The following is a 21284-nucleotide window of genomic DNA, read 5'->3' as shown; positions in this document are numbered from 1 at the left end:
CGTTCAAAGGCGAATTTTACAAGTTTATGTCGATGTGATATGTCAAATGCTTTCGTGTTTTGATTAGTGACATTTCAACGCATACTTAGTGATATTAATTATCCCAATAAATTAAAAACTTTTTACTTGACATTAGTTTAGAGATGGAAGGAAATAACGTGTTTTTTCGATGCATAATGCTTTTTTATTTCCGTAAAGGAAAGAACGCGACACAAACTCGAAAAAAAATATGTGCCGTATACGGGGAAGATGCCGTAAGTGATCGCATGTGTCAGAAGTGGTTTGCTAAATTTCGTTCAGGAGAAATGAATATTGAAGATGCTCCTCGCTCTGGTCGGCCAGTCACCACTGATGTCGACCAAATAACAGCTTTAATCGATTCCGAGCGGCAGATCACAGTTCGGGAAATCGCAGCGAGGTTAAACATTGGCAAATCAACTGTTTCCGAACATTTAAACAAGCTCCAGATGGTAAAAAAGCTTGATGTTTGGGTGCCGCACGACTTAACTGAGAAAAATCGTATTGACCGCATTTCCATCAGCGATTTGCTATACAAACGCAATGAATACGATTCATTTTTAAAACGCATCATAACAGGCGACGAAAAGTGGATAATTTATAATAATGTCGAGCGTAAAAGGTCGTGGAGCAAACGAGGTGAACCGCCATTAACCACTTCGAAGGCAGGCTTACATCCGAAAAAGGTAATGCTCTGCATTTGGTGGAATTGGAAGGGGATAGTATATTATGAGCTACTACCGGACAACGAAACCATCGATTCGGACAAGTACTGTTCACAGTTGGATAAATTGAAGATAGAAATCGCCAAAAAGTGTCCGGAATTGATCAATAGGAAAGGCGTCGTTTTTCATCATGATAACGCCAGACCTCATGCAAGTTTGCAGACTCGCCAAAAATTATTGGCGTTTGGCTGGGATGTTTTGCCTCATCCACCGTATTCCCCCGACATTGCACCCTCGGATTTTCATTTATTTCGGTCGCTACAAAACTCAATTAATGGTTTGAACTTTGCTTCTTTGCAACTCCTCAAAAACTACTTGGACAGCTTCTTCGCCGAAAAAACCCAAGACTTCTATGAGAGAGGAATTATGAAATTACCCGAAAGATGGAAAAGTATTGTGCAAAATAATGGTGCATATATCACAGAATGAAATAACTTTTAACAACAAAATTTTTTCATTCGAATTTTGCTTAAAAATCCGCACGGACTTTCCGGACAACCCAATATATATATACAGGGTGTCCCTAAATTCGCGCCCACGGAGTACAAGGCGTGATACTTTAGGCTAAAAGAAATAACTTTTTCCTTTAGCAAAATTGCGTGCGATAAGTAGTTTTTGAAGGAGAGCAGGTTGAAGTAAACCAATAGGCGTTCTGGTGTAAGTGGCGCTCAGGGCCGGCGCGCGCGCTTCGCTCACTTGTATCAAATTCTTGACTAGTATTTACAAATAATGTTAAAACATTAATGCTTTGTTATAATTAGTTTACTATGAATTTATTTTTATCTTAGTTATGATTTTATTTTAATTATACATATAATTAGTTAGATTATACTTAAGACTCAAATAATAAGAATCAACTTGAATACTGAACCGTGATCTTTTTCCATATTGTATTCTTTAAAAAGTGAATAATTAACAAAATAAATATTGCTTTTATTTCTTACGTAATAAAAGATAAAAGAATGTCTGATTTCGTAGATCTATCTGAAAATAGAGACAAATGTAAATAGTAATGTGCTTTGCGAGCTAAACGCGTTTCTATTCTTCTAAATTTTTTTCTTTTTTCATCATTTTCTTACATTTTGAAAAATTTTCTACATTTTGAGTCTTAAGTATAATCTAACTAATTATATGTATAATTAAAATAAAATCATAATTAAGATAAAAATAAATTCATAGTAAACTAATTATAACAAAGCATTAATGTTTTAACATTACTTGTAAATACTAGTCAAGAATTTGATACAAGTGAACGAAGCGCGCGCGCCGGCCCTGAGCGCCACTTACACCAGAACGTCTATTGGTTTATTTCAACCTGCTCTCCTTCAAAAACCACTTATCGCACGCAATTTTGCTAAAGGAAAAAGTTATTTCTTTTAGCCTAAAGTATCACGCCTTGTACTCCGTGGGCGCGAATTTAGGGACACCCTGTATATACACATTTATTCATTTTACAAAAGACAACAATTGTAAACTAAAAGGAAGAAATAAAAAAAAAACAGAAGAAAAGAGCACAAAGAATCAGGACTGAATAACCTAAACTTATTTTACCGTCGACTAAAAATTCTCCTATCCAAAGAAGTGCAGTACTCTTTATCTCTCGGCGTCCCAGAGTATAGCCGGCTTGGCAGGTTGCCCTAGAAAAAAAAGAGAGATGAATCTCTTGATCGAATGAATAAAATTTAGTTAGTCTAAATTAGAATTCGAGACGTAACAGAGGTAAAATTTCGACAACTTTATGGGGTCCAGTATATTGATCAGAGAATTTTCCCTTTTGTAGTTCCTTTAATAAGAATACTTCCATTCCTACTCGAAGTGTTTGTTATTTTATTGCTCGATCATAATATCGTTTGCTTCTTTCTTTGGCTTGTATTAAATTTTGTCTGGCTAGCATTTGAAGATCTCTTAATTTATTGAAAAGAATGGTTACATAGTCTTGATATGTTGGTTCTACAGTCTTTTCGATGATGGGATGAGCAGATGGTAGTCGGGCTATTCGTCCAAATACTAATTCATATGGGAAGTAATTAGTTCCTTCATGAACGCTGGTATTGTATGAGAACATAGCGAGTTTGATATATTCATCTCAGTTTATTTTTCTATCTATCTGGGTTTTTTAATATTCTGTTAATACGTGATGAGATCGTTCGGGAGCGTCCCGTTTGGTCACGTTAATATTGACCACCGTCCCGATTGACCACGTTGAAATTGACCACGTTGCGATTGACCACGTTGCTATTGACCACGTCCCGATTGACCACCGTCCCGATTGACCACGTCCCGATTGATCACCGTCCCGATTGAGCACGGTCCCGATTGACCACGGTCCCGATTGATCACCGTCCCGATTGACTACGTCCCGATTGATCACCGTCCCGATTGACCACCGTCCCGATTCACCACTGTCCCGATTCACCACCGTTCCGATTGACCACCGTCCCGATTGACCACGGTCTCGATTGACCACGGTCCCGATTGACCACCGTACCGAATTTCACATGAGTTTGCAACGGGGTGGGGGTGGGGGAGTGGGGGGTGTGCAGCTGTGCGTGTACTTTGCAACGCAAACTGGGACTTCACATAGGTTTATAAAACTGTGGACAACTCAATCATACCTTATGTGAATATTTAAATTATTTTTTAAATTATTTTTTATTATTATATTTATATTTATATTTATATTTATATTATTATATTTATTATTATATTTATAACTAGTTATATTAATTTAATTTTTTTTGTGGTCAATCAGGACGGTGGTCAATCGGGACCGTGGTTAATCGGGACCGTGGTCAATCGGGACGGTGGTCAATCGGGACCGTGGTCAATCGAGACGGTGGTCAATCAGGACCGTGGTCAATCGGGACGGTGGTCAATCGGGACGGTGGTCAATCGGGACGGTGGTCAATCGGGACGGTGGTCAATCGGGACCGTGGTTAATCGGGACGGTGGTCAATCGGGACGTGGTCAATAGCAACGTGGTCAATCGCAACGTGGTCAATCGGGACGGTGGTCAATATTAACGTGGCCAAACGGGTGCCACTCGATCGTTCTAGTGATCTATTTGATTGAGGATAATACGCAGTGGTTTTAAAATGTTGAATGTGAAATTTTTTCGTTAATTGTCGAATTAATGCGGATAGAAAGTTTGTTTCTTGATCTGTTAATATAGCGGGAGGTGTGCCATATATGCAGATAAACTCTTTCGTAAATGCATCGGTAATAGTTAGAGAGGTGGCTTCTTGTAAGGGTACAGCCACAGAATATTTAATAAGTAAATTTTGCATGGTTAAGACGTATTGATTATTGTGATCTGTTATAGGGAGATGTCCCATTATATCTAATGATAGTTTATCGAAAGCAGAGCCTGGAGTATCTGTAATGGCCATAGGTTGTTTATTTTTTACGCGGGTTAATTTTTTCAACTGGCATTCGCGACAGGTTTTTATGAATTCTTGAATATCTTTCTTCATTGTTTTCCAACAATATCGAACTCGAATACGATTTTAGGTCTTTGTTACTCCCTTGTGTCCACCGTGTGCAGATGCATGATTCTCTTGAATTAGAGATTGACGTTTTTCAATTTCAGGCGTTTGGAGTAGTTGTAAACATATGGTTACAAGAATTGGTAATTCTTGCAAATATTTTTTAAATTGATTAATAATAAACTAAATCGAAAGGAATTAGGCTCGTTATGTATTAAACAACAAGATAAGAAAACTAGCGTCTCTGAACCACAGCGGATGGTAATGCCTAAAAATTTTTTAATTGTACGCGAAAATTTAAACGAGAATAAGGCATATGCATATATTTTACTTGGTGTATTTACCAAGATATATAGATTCTCATTTTTGAGAATTCTATAAAACCCTCTTTATCCCCTTGAAGAGACGTAGACGAGAAAAATATCGAGGCGAAGTCGCTGAATCGGGAATCGAACCCGAGTCTTTCGCTTGCCGAGCGACTGTTCTTACCACTGAGCTATTCAGCCCCACACCGACATCACTCTCGCCTATTTGCGACGTTGCCGTCCTGTCGCGCGTCTATCCGCCCCGATAATTTTAACGGGGCGCGGGCCGAGCGGCCGCGCCAGAAGCCACTTTGCGAGAACATTATCGAAGTCCCCAGAGAGACGAGCGAAATTATTTTATGCTACGCGTTTATTAATTTTATTTGTATCTTTTGTACTGAGCGAATTTCGGGCAACTCGCCGGAGAAGATCCGGAAGGCGAGAGGCGCATCGAGGGATCTCTGAGGGCGACATGGCGACAGCAAACGGCGAAGGAAATAGAGCCCGAGAAATCGAGCCGCAGAACGCCGAGGGGATAACATCGCCCCTCATTCAATAATTAGGAAGGAGGTCCGACCTGAGCTACCGTCCGAGAGGAGAGAGAGAGCAACAGCAGAACCTCCACCGGGCCATTAAGAATGGGCCCGCGACAACGGAATTTGAATTGGGGCCGTTACGCGCGGGGCGCCAAAATACCTCGCATATCGCGAGGCGCCAGGATCTCTCGTGTGCCGCGATTTGATTGGCCGCGGAACTGCGCATCCCTCTGCGCGGTCATTGACGCAGCTATCGACTCTGGATCGGGAGACCCAGGGATCACTCTGGTGCAGACGCTCGACTAAAGTAATCGCATTTTATTAGCGTTATCGTTTTGTGTGAAAGTCTTTGTCGTTTTCGAGATACCAGGAAGGGACGAGGCCGAGGATCATCCCCTGCGAGGAGGAACGAGATATCGGTGAGGTTGCCCATCTTTTCTTTGTGAGCCACATACGCGATTCGGTCCGCCGGCCGGCCGTTCTGCCGCCGTCGCCATTTTCGTGTTTCGCGACCGCTCAGGCCCTGGGCCGAGCCGTCGATATTTCGTGAATTTTCGGGCGATCGAAGGCAAGCGACCGAGGAAAAGCGGACAATCGTATTGTAGGCATTAATTGATAAGGCAACGTTCGTCTCTCTCCGGGTTTCGGGGTGTTCATTACGCGTAGCTATTGACGCCGAATATCGACTACGTGCGCGAAGGATCGCGAAAAGCGTACACCGCCCGTGTTGTCGTATCGCTGTCGTTGCCACGTGGAATATTCCCGCAAATGATCTCGGGGCGATTTTTTGTGTCTAATTGCGTGGATGTCGTCGATTGTTAAGTGTGCGTGTGAGCGTCTATTCTATTATATCGTATTGTGTGCGTTAGAGTATTTGCGTCTTCGTCGCGCTTATTACGCCGGTAAATAGAGCGTAGTAAGTGATAATTTGCGTTCGTCGAATGTGTCGCGGTGCGAGATCATCGCCGAAGTACGACCGTGATTGAAACCTGAGCTGCTTGCGCTGAGGAAAGAGGCGAAACGCCACGAGGAAAAAATCTCCGCCGCCGGCTATCGAATATCGAACATATCGCCCGCATACGAGATCTGTCTTCGTAAAATTATTAATTATTTTCGATCTATAGTTAATTATGCTGTCGAACTATTGGGCTGTCGATCAGAATTGCGAACTGGGAAATTGTGAGGAAAAGTCTGTAGCGATAAGACGTCGATTTGGCTGCCGAAATTACAATACGTTTTGGTGAATATTATTCGCGAATATTTCAGTGTCGAAAATCCATTATATTCTGAGAAATATCGTTCAGTCCAACGAACTTTGGCCATAAAAACAGGCTCGGAGAAACAACAGGAATGCCTTAGCGCTTTTTTTTCGGTTGTCGATTTCGAGCGAACATTCGATTTGAGTGAATTCTTATTATTCGTGCCATTATTGATTTGATTGTATATTTCCTTTTCGCATCATTTTGAATTTATGGTGAACCTCCGTTTTTACTCTGCTTTGTTATTTAATTTTACTTTTATATTTTACTTTTATATTATTCTCCTATTAATAAACTTGTTATATTTCTTTGTTAAGCTCGCGTAATTTATTTGAGTGTTAGTCTCTCGTGGTTGTCGATATCCGTTTTTGTGTCTGTCGAATGTCGAATTAGTGAAGTCTCGCATAATCAATTGACTTTCTCCAAAACCTCTCCCATCTACCGTTAGGCGAGCTAGTCGATCCCTGGTGGCGAAGCAGGCTTTTTCATGTTCTTTGGTGTTTCGCGAAAATTGATGCGTGAAAGACCGCATCTGGCGCCCAACTTATCGATATATCGAGACAGCCTTTCGCTCCACCACGGCTCGCGCGCGAACGCCCTCCGTCCCTGTTCCGCCGAGCGCGAGTATATTAATTTCGCTACTTTTTTTGACGACGTTTTCGCTCCTCCCTCCAACAACACTCTTCGCGCTCTCCTCTCCAACACCTCGAGGAGTGTTGCGAATAGTTGGCTTAATTTCAATTGAAGAAAATCGTCGCAATGCATATGCCTTGTTCTCGTTTAAATTTTCGCGTACAATTAAAAAATTTTTAGGCATTACCATCCGTTGTGACTCGGAGACGCTAGTTTTCTTATCTTGTTGATTAATAATATATGATCATGGAAGGTCGTCAAATCGTTCAGTTTTGCTGAGGCTTGAAGAGAGTTCTATTTCAGTGATGATGTCTACTAGCGAATGAAGACAATTCTTAAGGTTCTGGGCTTCTATTAAAGTTCGATCGTTATATTTGATTGGGAGGCAATTAGTGTATTCCATTTGACTGTGCAAATTCTATCTCTTTCGAATGTTAATCCCTCATATTTAGGGAGTAGGTTAGCTTCTTGATAGGTTTTAGCTCCGGTATCATACGGGTTTCCATTTTGATAAATAAATATAACATGGTTGTCTTTTTGTTGCAGGAGGTTTCCACGGACTTCTTGTAGAAGGGCACGACTCCACGGAGGTGCTGGCGGAAGGTTTGGTGGTTCAGATTGATAAAGTATAATATTTGATTCTAAGATTTCCGTATAGTCAGATTCTTCATTTTCTTCAGAATCTGTTACTTCTTCAATAATAATTCTATGATCTTCATTAGGTTCTTGTATGAGAGGGTAATTTTGATAGTTTTCTATGTCTTGATTTTCCGGTTCTTTAGGAACTTCGGTAATTTTCTTACGTACTCTTGTATTTTCTTGGTTAGATCCTGTGGGTCGTTGGTCGGGTAGGATAGATTTTCCTGGTGACCGTTAAGGTCTGTGTGAAAATATAGATTCATCAGAAGAATGTTCTCCTTCGTCTATGAGGAATAAAGGTGCTGTTGCGTCAACGGGTGAGTTTCTAGATAGAGCATCGGCATTAATTTAGAGTCCCTTTTTTATATTGAATTTCTTATATAATTTTATATAATTTTTTATATTGAATTCTGATAATTTTGTTCTCCGTTTCCATAGTCTTGATGAAGGATCTTTTATTGAATGTAACCACACCAATCGTTTATGATCGGTCACAATAGTAAATAATCTTCCATATAGGTAAGGTTTAAAATGATTCACACAATAAATAATAGCTAAACATTCCTTTTCTATAGTAGAATAATTTTGTTCCGCTGAATTTAAAATTCGGGAAGTACGCAACAAGTAAGTCTTTTCCTATGACGCCTTGACTAAGTACTCCTCCTACTGCATATCCAGATGCGTCACTGGCTAGCATAAATGGCTTAGAAAAATCCGAATATTGTAATATAGGTTCTGAGCATAATGACTTTCTTAAAATATCAAAGGCTTCAGTTTGCTTTGTTGTCCAATCAAATTTTCTGTCCTTCTTCAGAAGATCAGTTAAAGGTTTTGCGACTTTAGAAAAATTGGGTATGAATCTTCGATAGTAGCCAGGTAATCCTAAAAATTGTTTAATGTTCTTCGGAATTTTTGGAGTCGGAAAGTTCATAATCGCTTTTACTTTAGCCGGGTCTGGTTTGACTCCATTAGATCCAATTCTATGTCCTAGATACATGACTTCTCGTCGTAAGAATTCACATTTGTCGGGCTGTAATTTCAAGTTAGCAGCTCTTAATCTTTTCATTAGTTTCTCAAATTTACTCTCATGTTCTTGTAGAGATCTTGCATATATAACAATGTTGAAAACAGGCATATAAGCTTTTCCATTATTATTAGTGACGAGAGCTTCGCCGAAATATATACCGTCGACTGGCGTATGTCGGGGCACATATCCGTTTAGTTTCTCAGGATTAGCGATATAGAAAGAGCAAGGAGTAAGGAGCTTTTCTCTTCCTCAAGTATATAGCATTTGAATTCGAGAAGGGAATCTTAGCGTCTTCATATTGTAGATAATTGTCTTTATAATTAAGTATAACAGAACGTTCCCTCAGGAATCTGTTCCCTAGGATTTCGTCTTGCGCGAATCCAATAGAATCAGATATGACATAGAATTCAGACAATCTTCCAAGTATGGATATCGAAACAGCTCCTAGAGTGACGATAGTTTCAGATGCTATTCCTTGTAGACAAGTGTTAGTTTGATCAAGGGTGACGGTAGGTTTTAGGCATTTTTGTTTAATGAGGTTAAGTTCAGATCCAGAATCAACCATAAATTTACAATCATTTATTAAATCGATGGAAGTTAGAGTTATCGTAGGTAGTTCCATGGATTGCTTTGTGTCATTTATTTGGCAGATTCTGTAATTTGTAAAGGCGTCTCGTGGGAGGTCGTTATGTTGACTTTCTTTTGTATGTGATATGTTGGACGTCCAGGCTGCGGGTCATTCCGGCGGACGTCTATTCTCAACGGAACGCCTTGCGCGTTTCCCGAGGTTTCTGGTTGATTTGTTTCTAGAGCCCTTCGGTAGGCAAGTTTTCGACATTCTTCTATGAGACGTCCAGGATTCTTGCAGTAACGACAAATCTTAGTTTGGAAATTTTGCTAAGGTTGTATTGCAGTAGTTATTTTAGCTGTAACAGGATATGGTGGTTGAGTATTTGTAAGACCATTATTAGAACGATATCCATTATTAATGTTATTACCTCCAGGATTTTGACGAGTAAAATATCCAAGCATTGTTTGGAGGGCTCGCGGCTGAAAGTTTGAACGAAAGAGAGTCCTTTTACGAATATTTTCTGCTTCTATGGTCTTAAATAGCTATATTGCTGTGCTGATTCCGTCTTCAAAATTTTTCGGGCGCTCAAGTTTTACGCGCACCAATAAATCAGAAGGAAGTCCGTTAATAAAGCTAATCAGTGTTATTTCTATGGCATCTCTACTTTGTTCACTTATATTTCCAGATAAGTCTGATTCTCCATCTATAATAGCGGTACGTAATTCTTGCACTCTTGCAATGTAATCGAAGATATTTTCATTTTGTTTCATATAAATATTGCCTAACTCTCCTTTATATTGATCTACAGATTTATTTGGTCCGAATATAAGTTTCAATCTTTTTGTTAGTTCGAGAACAGTGTTGAATTCCACTCCTTCGATGGCTGAATAGGCATGTCCCTATAGTTTATTTATAATTAACTGGACTAAATGGTATTCGTGATATACTGGTATTAGGTCAAGGGCCGTTCGCAGATTTTACTGAAATGAAAGACTGACATTTTGTGTCCATCAAATCGGGACACAGTGTCAATAGCATCCTTCAAGCGTATTGGAGAAGGTTGGTCCATGACATCGAAATATTGAGAAATTGGTTGTGAATATGATCGTTCTTCGCGTGTATGATGTCGTTTCTGTAGTTCTTCTCGTTGAGAAGTTTCTAAATTTGCGAGTCTTGAATTTATTCTCTCGATACAACTAGTTATTGTGTGCATGGAAGCCATTAACTGTTCCATAGCAAGCTGTTCTTGAGCTCCAGCTGCTTCTCTTCGATTCATTTCTTCTTGCATTTTCGTCAAGTGTTCAGCTTTGGCTTGTAAAGCTTCCGACTGTTCTTTTAATTCTCTTGTTACGTCCCGCAACAAAATATATAAGAATAATTTTTTTTATTATTTCTCTATTTCTTTCCTTATTTTATAATCAAAATATTATTCAAATCATATTTTACTCAATATATACATATACTTAACCATAATTATTTCTTTTACTATTATATACTCAACAAATAAAATCATTGTACTAGCAGTACTAACCTAATTGTCAGAGATAGAACGTATATACAGTGATGGGAAAAAGTTCCGGGACGGCTGGATAATTTGAAAAATACGCATCACAGAGGAAAATGACCTAGACAAAAGTTGTAGGATTTTTCCCGGGCAATCCGACGGTGACCTTAGATTTGACCTTGGATAGTCATTTGAAGGTCACATAAAGATTACCTTCAATTTCTTAAATGGAACTCCCTATTTTTCATTGCATATTCTTGTAGCTTATCTCGAGAGCTTTCCAAAACACTATAATTAAGTACCTTTTTATTAAGTACTTTTTGAGTTATAAGGCTTGAAATAATTTCTTAATTTTACATAAACCATAAAATATCTAGTAAATCATTTTTCGATTATCTTACCTTCATACTTTTATGTACAAAATAATGAGAGGAATCAATTGGTGTAAAGAAAACATACAGTTGTTTTTAAGAAAAAATATGGAATTGTTAATTGCAAATTACATATTTTTTCTTAGAAACAACTATGTGTTTTCTTTACACCAATTGATTCCTCTCATTATTTTGTACATAAAAGTATGAAGGTAAGATAATCGAAAAATGAATGGTTTACTAGATATTTTATGGTTTATGTAAAATTAAGAAATTATTTCAAGCCTTATAACTCAAAAAGTACTTAATAAAAAGGTACTTAATTATAGTGTTTTGGAAAGCTCTCGAGATAAGCTACAAGAATATGCAATGAAAAATAGGGAGTTCCATTTAAGAAATTGAAGATAATCTTTGTGACCTTCAAATGACTATCCAAGGTCAAATCTAAGGTCACCGTCGGATTGTCCGGGAAAAATCCTACAACTTTTGTCTAGGTCATTTTTCTCTGTGATGCGTATTTTTCAAATTATCCAGCCGTCCCGGAACTTTTTCCCATCACTGTATATATACAAGGATAAAAGGAACAATAAAATGGACCTGACCATTATTATTGAAATTTATATATCATCGTCTGAAAAATTCAAACTAAATGAACAAAATATCTATATTTGTCGCCGCTGGGAATGTTCAATAAAAATCAATAAAACTTTTCAATCACTTTTCACAAAATGAATCCTTATAAAACTCATTAAAAGCAATTAAATAAGTACTATTAAAATGGATTAAAGGTGATAGAATCGATTGAAAATTAATAGGAATTTCTATCTTTATATTGATTTATTTATTAAAATAAATAATCATTTAACAGAATAAAATCAAGTTATAAAACATTTTGTTGGACCAAATAAATAATGAAAAAAAAGGGAAAGGAAGGAAAATATTTACGCTTACCTATATGTATACACGTATATATATATATATATATATATATATATATATATATATATAATCCTTATGATTTATTGAAGTGTAAAGATACTGGTCTATAAGCTATTTTTTCAACACATATGCAAATACTTTCTTCAAGAACCTGCAAAAAAATAAAATAATTAATATATGTTAAATCCTATCTTAAAAAGTGTATGTTAAGTCGATTACTCGAATATATCGAAATGTTGAAGCCTCCTTTTCTGCGATGCTGATTGGATGCTGGTGCATTCCGATATATTCGCGGTTAGGTTAGGTTAGGTAGCGTAGCGCTCGAGCGCTTCGTCATCCATAACCTATTTGTTACTCTTTCGTGTTACATAGTAGTGCGTTAAGAAAGAATTAAAAAGAATCTCGAAGAGGATAGAAGAAGGAGAAAGAGAGAAAGAAGAAAAGTCGAATAAAGAAGGTATGTAAATATATGTATAAATAATGTTTTTTCTAAAAGAAAGTATGAAAAACTTTTATCCGGAAAAGGTCATATTACTTGTACATATCCTCTCTGCATTATTGTATGTGCTCTTAATAAAACATCAATATATATGCAAGATAATATATGGAAGTTATTTGTAGATATGCATTATATGTTCTACGTTATCTTATATACTATGCGCAGTAATGATTTAAGAGTATATGTACTAATGCGAATAGTATTCATTATTACTAATCTAATTCCAATTAATTTTAAATCCTCTCTGCATTATTGTATGTGCTCTTAATAAAACACTAATACATATGCAAGATAATATATGGAAGTTATTTCTAAATATGCATTATATGTTCTACATTATCTTATATACTATGCGCAGTAATGATTTAAGAGTATATGTACTAATGCGAATAGCATTCATTATTACTAATCTAATTTCAATATTACTGGAAGAGTTTGCTTATAAAGAAGCTTGTATAACAAGCTTGTTATCTAGGAAATCTTATATACTATGCATAGTAATGATTTAAGAGTAAATGTACTAATGCGAATAACATTCATTATTACTAATCTAATTTCAATTAATTTTAAATCTTCTCTGCATTATTGTATGTGTTCTTAATAAAACATTAATACATATGCAAGATAATATATGAAAGTTATTTGTAAATATGCATTATATGTTCTACATTATCTTATATACTATGCGCAGTAATGATTTAAAAGTATATGTACTAATGCGAATAGCATTCATTATTACTAATCTAATTTCAATATTACTGGAAGAGTTTGCTTATAAAAAAGTTTGTACAACAAGCCTGTTATCTAGGAAATCTTATATATTATGCGTAGTAATGATTTAAGAGTATATGTACTAATGCGAATAGCATTTATTATTACTAATCTAATTTTAATATTGCTGGAAGAGTTTGTTTATAAAGAAGCTTGTACAACAAGTTTGTTATCTAGGAAATATATAGCTATTCCTTTATATAAGCTTTTGTATAAGTAAACTTCCTAATATTAAAATGTTTAAATTTGATTAATATGTAATGTTGAATTCTATTTAAGTTTGTAGATAGATTTAAATTTATTAATTTAATTTAAATATTGTAAGAAGAGTTTGTTTATAAAGAAGCTTGTATATATATATAATATATAATATATAATTTATATACAGGGTGAGTTTTTTATCTTGAGACATTGAAATATCTCGTAAAGTCTAAAAGATACGAAAAAATGTTTTAAACAAAAATTATATGATTTTAAAGGGAACATAAGGTAGTGTTATTAGTTTGACCTTGAGGAGTTACTTGAAAGTTACGTGAAGGTCACTTCTAACCTTTTAAATAAGACATCCTGTATGTTTTGTATATTCTCGTAGCTCATCTCGAGAGCTTTCCAAAACACTATAATTAAATTAGTTTTTATTAAGTACTTTCTGAGGCATAAAATCATTTTCTTAATTTTATATAAATTGTAAAATATCTTGTAAAATATTTATTTTTCGATTATCTTATTTTAATACTTTTATGTACAAAATAATGTGAGGAATTAATTGGTGTAAGAAAAACATATAATTGTTTCGAAAAAAAATGTAATTGTTAATTGCAAATTACATTTTGTTTTCGAAACAATTATGTGTTTTCTGTACATCAATTGATTCCTCTCATTATTTTGTACATAAGAGTATTAAGATAAGATAATCAAAAAATGAATATTTTACAAAATATTTTACGGTTTATGTAAAATTAAGAAATAACTTTATGTCTCATAAAAGTACTTAATGAAAATTAACTTAATTATAGTGTTTTAGAAAACTCTCTAGATGAGCTACGAGAATATGCAAAAACATACAGGATGTCTTATTTAAAAGATTGGAGGTAACCTTCACATAATTTTCAGATGACTCTTCAAGGTCAAACGAATGACATCATTTTATGTCTTCCTTGAAACCATACAATTTTTGTTTGAAACATTTTTTCGTATCTTTTAGACTTTACGAGATATTTCGATATCTTAAGATAAAAAACTAATTCTGCATATATATAGATATGTATGCATAAATTATAGATATGTATGCATGTATGTATTATTTGTATAATTTTTTATATATTATTTTTTTAAATTAATGTAAATTATTAATATTTATTTCTTTTGTTTCAGGAAAGGCGAGAAAGTTACAAAATTTACATAATAAATAGTAGAAAAAGAGGAAAAGAATAGTGAAGAGAGAAAATTAATTAAGAAAACTTTTTATATTATAAGTTATTTTAATTTATTTACAATTAGTATTTTATATTTAATTATATTTTAATTTTATTGTATTATAATATATTTTATTATTTTATATTTACAAAAATTTAATTAATATTTAATTTTATTATAGTAGTATTATTAATTATTATATATTGTAATTTATTTTATTTTTTATGTATATGTAATTAATAAATAAATCATATTATTTAGAAGTATTGATATTATTATTATTAATAATTATGATATTGATGATAATTGATGATATGAATGATATATAAATGATGACACTGATGATATAAACTATTATATAATATTGACGATAACAACAATAATAATGATAATAATAACAATGAAGATGATGATAATGATGATAACAAAATAATAATTTTAACAATAACTATAGTTTAATAACCATAACAATAACTATAGTTTAATAACCATAATAATTAACTTATTTATGTAAGTTAATTTATTTAAAGTGAGAAAAACAGCAATAATTTTATTAATTCCTTAAGCGTTGTATCGACGTCAATCTATATTTGGTCTTAAAGTAAATGATAATTGTAACTCCAACAATAATTCGTCAAATTCCATTCCTAAAGAGAATATTAATTTTTATCTTAATTGAATTTAATCTAATAATAATAATAATTTATAAATAATAATAATATTTAAATAATAATATATAAATAATAATAATAATAAATTATTAATATAGTAATAGTATATATAGATAGTAATAGTATATATATATATATATATATAGATTATTTAATAGTTATAATATAAAAATTGTAATAGATATTTCAATAGTAAAAAATTTTTTGTATAAATTATTTTTTTTTTATTAATATTTATTAATAATATTAAGTGTATATGTTTAAGATTTTATATATAGTATATTAATATAGAAAATTCTTATAAAATGACGAGACGTAAAATTGTACGTACTTTAGAAGAAAAAAAAGAATTTTTGCAACAACATCGAGAAAAAAGAAGGGAGAATCAACGACGTCGTCGTGAAAATAAGAAATTAGTTGAAAATTCTTTGAAAAAGTTAAATCAACAAACTATTTGTATTGCTGGTACATCAAATGATAATCGTGTAATAGAATTAGATATGGAAAATGAAGAAAATCCTTTAAGTGTTAAAGCAACATTACAATCATCTGTAGAATATCAAACTCGTTATCGATCACGGCAGAAAAAACGATCTTGTTTAAATAATATTAGTACACTATCATTTACTGATGTAATTGAATATTATATTGGTCCTATGGATGTGTATTGTATTCATTGTAATGCAAAACACTTTGCAGCTGAAAAAGTTTCTAATAGAGGATATTCATTTCATGATTGTTGTAATCATGGTGCAGTATGTGTGCAACCATTGCCTGAATTTCCTCAATTCATTCGTAGTTTATTTGATGGTAGTTACATAAAATCTAATAATTTTTTTCAAAATATTCGTAGTTATAACAGTTCATTTTCATTTGCCTCATTTAACGCTAATTTAATTAACTTTCAAGATAGACGACCTGGTCCATATTGTTTTAAAATACAAGGACAGATTTATTATCAAATTAATAAAGCATTATATGCTGTACAAAACGAAAGTCCTACTTATGGCCAACTTTTTATCGTAGATTCAAATGAAGCAATAAATCATCGTCTTAATCAAAATTCATACATAGATTTTGAAATTGTACAAAACCTTGAACAAATAATGCGGGAATTTAATGTATTTGCTCAGTCTTATCAAATGATGGGTGAAGAATTAGAAAAGCAACGACGTTTAGAAATGGAATCTGGTGAATTATTACCGGAGTTACAATTAGTATTTACTTCAAGACCAGATATGGATCGACGTCGATATAATACTCAAAGAATCAATGAAGTTGCTGCTGTATTCTCTACAACAGCTGATGGAGAAATTCCAGAATCATATGTTACAATACGTAATAAAAATACTAAAACTTTACAAAAAGTTAGTATTATGGATCCAAATGTAGAACCATGGATATATCCATTATTTTATCCATATGGTACTCAAGGATGGCATCGTGATTTAAAAAAATTAAATAGTGATAGACGAATAACTAGAGGACAGTATATTAAATATAGCTATTCGTGATGATGAATTTAATGTTTTTTTATTAGGACGTCGCTTATTTCAACAGTGGCTTGTAGACAGCTATGTAAAAATGGAAAAAGATAGAATTGATTATTGTAAAAATCATCAAAAAGAATTACGTAGTGAAACATATCAAGGTTTAAGAGATTATTTACAAACTACGGCTAATAATTTAAATGGACGTATTGGGAAAATGGTTGTACTTCCTTCCACATTTACTGGATCGCCACGCAATATGTTACAAAATTATCAAGATGCAATGGCAATAGTTAGTAAATTTGGTAAACCAGATCTTTTCATTACTATGACTTGTAATCCAAAATGGCGTGAAATTGAAGAAAATCTTTTACCTGGTCAACAAGCTTCGGATAGACCTGATATTTGTGCTCGTGTTTTTAATATAAAAAAAGATTATTTAATTGATTTAATTGTTAAACAAAAATTTTTTGGTGAAGTAGCAGCATTTGTATACGTTATTGAATTTCAAAAACGCGGTTTGCCACATGTTCATATGTTAATTACTTTAAAATACAATTATAAAATTACAACTCCGCAAATTGTTGATAAATATATTTCTGCTGAAATTCCTGATCCATGTGATAATCGTATTCTACATGATATAGTTATGAAACATATGATTCATGGACCTTGTGGTGATTGGTGTTTGATAGATGGACGTTGTTCAAAATATTATCCGAAACCTTTTCTCGAAGAAACTAAAATGGATGAAGATGCTTATCCTTATTATCGCCGACGAAATAATGGAACAAATTTTGAACGTCCTGGTGGATATGTAGTTGATAATCGTTATGTTGTTCCATATTGTCCTACTTTATCAATTATATTTAATAGTCATATAAATGTTGAAGTAGTTTCAAGTATTAAATCAGTTAAATATCTATATAAATATATTTATAAAGGACATGATGTTGCTGCTATAACTATTGAACCAGTAACAGAATGTGTTGTTATTGATCATGATGAGATACATAATTACATCGAAGCTCGTTATGTTGGACCTGTTGAAGCTAGCTGGCGTATTCTTAGTAAAAAACTACAAGATAAAAGTCACGCTATAACACGTTTACCAGTCCATCTTCCTAATGAGCAAAATATTATAATTGAAAATGAAAACATTGACGATGCAATGACTTCTGCTTTAGATCAAGTTACTATGTTAATAGATTATTTTTCATTAAACTTACGCGATGAAGAAGCAAAACAGTATTTGTATATAGAAATTCCAAGTTATTATACATTTAAAAAAGAGAAAGTTAACGGTAAAAATGTATCACGTTGGGTCAAACGTAAAAGTCATTATAATTGTATAGGACGAATGTATTCCGTTAGTCCAACACAAATAGAATTATTTCATTTACGATTATTGTTACTCACAGTAAAAGGGGCCACAAGTTTTAACGATTTAAGAACTGTAAATGGAGAATTTTGTCAATCATTTTCAGTCGCATGTTTAGCTTTAGGTTTGATCGAAGATGATGATGAATGGAAAAAAGCTATGAATGAAGCTGTTGGATGGATGATGCCACGACAACTTCGTAGACTATTTGTACGTATATTATTACATTGTCAACCATTACATCCTGAAGAATTGTGGGAAAACTTTAAAGTAGTAATGTCTGAGGATTATATTCAACATTTTGGTATATTACAAGGACAAAATAAAGCATATGTACAAATTAATATTAATAGTATGCTTCGTGCTGAAGGTAAAAGTTTTGTAGATTTTCCACAAATGAAACAATTAACAGAAAATGATGAAGAAGAGAATTGCATGATATTTGAAGAAGCTATGGAAATAGGCATCAAACAATATAAGCAATTAAATGATAAGCAGAAAGAGATCGTCGATCTTATATTAAATGAATTAAATAATAATATTACTTCAAATAATTGTTTTTATATTGATGGTCCAGGTGGATCAGGTAAAACATATATATACACAACTATCTATTATTTAGCTAGAATTAGAAATAAACGTGTATGTACAATGGCATTTACGGGTATTGCAGCTACATTATTACCTTTTGGAAAAACAGTTCATAAGATATTTGGATTACCAGTTCCATTATTTGCTGATTCATCATCAAGTATTAAAATTCAATCAAAAGAAGCTCAATATTTAAAAGAAATTGATATTTTCATTTGGGATGAAGCACCAATGGCACCACGATATGCTTTAGAAATAATGGATCGAACATTGCGTGATATTATGAATAATGATATTCCTTTCGGTGGAAAAATTGTTTTATTAGGTGGTGATTTTAGACAACTTTTGCCTATTAAAGTACATGCTACTCGAAGTGAAATTGTAAATCTTTCTATTAAGTGTAGTTCTCTTTGGAAGTATTTCGTAAAATTCTCTTTAATACAAAATATGCGAGTTCTTCCAGAAGAAATTGAATTTGTAAAGTTTTTATTGAATGTTGGAGATGGTATATTAAATGATCTTAATGATAATATACAAATTCCTGAATGTTATATAGCGTCTATTAATGCTGATATTGTGGAAGATATATATGGTGATTTAATAAGAAAAAAAGAGTTTGTTAAAATGTCTAAATGTGCCATACTTTCTGGAAGAAATGTTGATGTAGATGAAATTAATAAGAAAGTTGTGGAATTATTAGATATAAATGATGAACGAATTTATACAAGTGTAGACACTGCTGTAAATAATGACAATGGTGACATGAGTGAAACATTGTTACCAGAATATTTAAATAGTTTATCTCCATCATCTCTTCCTTCTCATGAATTACGTTTAAGACCAAATAGTATTATTATGTTAATTAGAAATTTAAGTATCAATGAAGATCTGTGTAATGGCACTAGATTAATGATTATAGAGCTTACAGATCATTTATTAAAATGTAAGATTTTAACAGGTGACAAAACAGGAGACATTGTTTTTTTGAATCGTATAACGTTATATTGCGAAAATGTATTTCCTTTTACTTTTTCTAGAAGACAATTTCCAATAAAATTAGCTTTTGCCATGACGATTAATAAATCACAAGGACAGACGTTTGATAGAATTGGATTAGATCTTCGCAAAGATGTTTTTAATCATGGACAACTTTATGTTGCTTTTTCGCGAGTTCGTTCTTGGCAAGCGTTAAAAGTTTATCTTGGTAATCAACGAAATAACAAATTTGTTAAAAATTATGTATATAAAGAAATTTATATTTAATTTTTTGTTTTTTAAATGTGAAAAAAACAATTTTGTTAAAATAACAATAATAATAATAATAATTTATTCAGCGAATATATAAAAATTTTTTACAAATATAAATTTTAATAATATAGAAAATTTACTTTATAAAAGTTTATTTTAATATTGGAAAATTTTATATTTTATATAAATTTGCTTATAGAACAAATATAATACACATATAAATAAATATAATACATAATCACATTTGCTTAGTCAATTTTTTTATATGTAATAATTTGTATAAAATTATAATATAGAGTATAAAACAAAATATGATATATTAGAAACTTATATAATAAGAACTTATTATATAATATATCAAAGGATATTGAAATTGTGTAGTCGACCAAACTAGCCAGAAATATAGTTTATAATATGAAATAATAATTTGACCATATGATTGTGGTCCTTATATAATATATTAATACTTTTTAATATATAAAAGAAAGTTATTTAATAATATATTTATATAATATATACGAAAAAGTTATATAAAACAAGTTAAAATAACAATATTATGAGTTGGACGTGGAAGTTGAATTTCTCTTATTCTGATCCTGTGAAAAAAATATATAAATTAATTATACATATATATATATTATATATATATATTATAATACACAGAGTGTCCCAAAACCATAATCAATCTTTTCAAAGACAGATTCCTCGAGATTGGAGACGATTTTTCTCAATGAAAATGTCGATATGAAGGCCATTATTTTTTGCATGTTTCCACTTTTTGTCATCATATATCTTTACAATTAAGTTTTAAAATTAAAACTCAATTGAAGTAAACTCTATTTAAAATTAATCGAGAATGTGGTTTAATTAATATTTTATTTCTACAAAGCTTTAGTTTACGAAAAAACCCTTATTTCCAATCATATAATTCGAAAATTATTAGTGCTTCGAATTTTCGTTGAGGACAAATCGTCTTCCAAATGATCCCAGGAATCTGTCTTTGAAAGATTGATTATGAGTTTTGGGACACCCTGTATATGTTGTGTGTGTATGTGTACTATATAATAATAATTTATATGATTATATAATAATTATATATAAGTAATCAAAATGATGAATATTATATAATTGTAAAAGTAAAAAATTAGATGGAAACTTTAAGAGTTTTACTAATCTCTTCAACAAGTTTTATTAAAAACTAATAT

General features: G+C 32.5%; 1 protein-coding gene across 1 annotated transcript; it reads left to right on the top strand.

Moving 5' to 3' along the window:
• The first annotated feature begins 305 nt into the window (after nt 1–305).
• On the top strand, nt 306–7593 carry LOC112638171 (histone-lysine N-methyltransferase SETMAR-like). Its single transcript, XM_025409312.1, has 2 exons — nt 306–1134; nt 7508–7593. Exons 1-2 carry the CDS (start codon nt 306–308, stop codon nt 7591–7593), a joined length of 915 nt encoding a protein of 304 aa, XP_025265097.1.
• Nucleotides 7594–21284: the final 13691 nt, after the last annotated feature.

This window comes from Camponotus floridanus, unplaced genomic scaffold (genome assembly GCF_003227725.1).
Source record: "Camponotus floridanus strain SB8 unplaced genomic scaffold, Cflo_v7.5 scaffold257, whole genome shotgun sequence".
Classification (NCBI taxonomy): domain Eukaryota; kingdom Metazoa; phylum Arthropoda; class Insecta; order Hymenoptera; family Formicidae; genus Camponotus; species Camponotus floridanus.
This window is presented reverse-complemented; position numbering and strand designations above follow the sequence as displayed.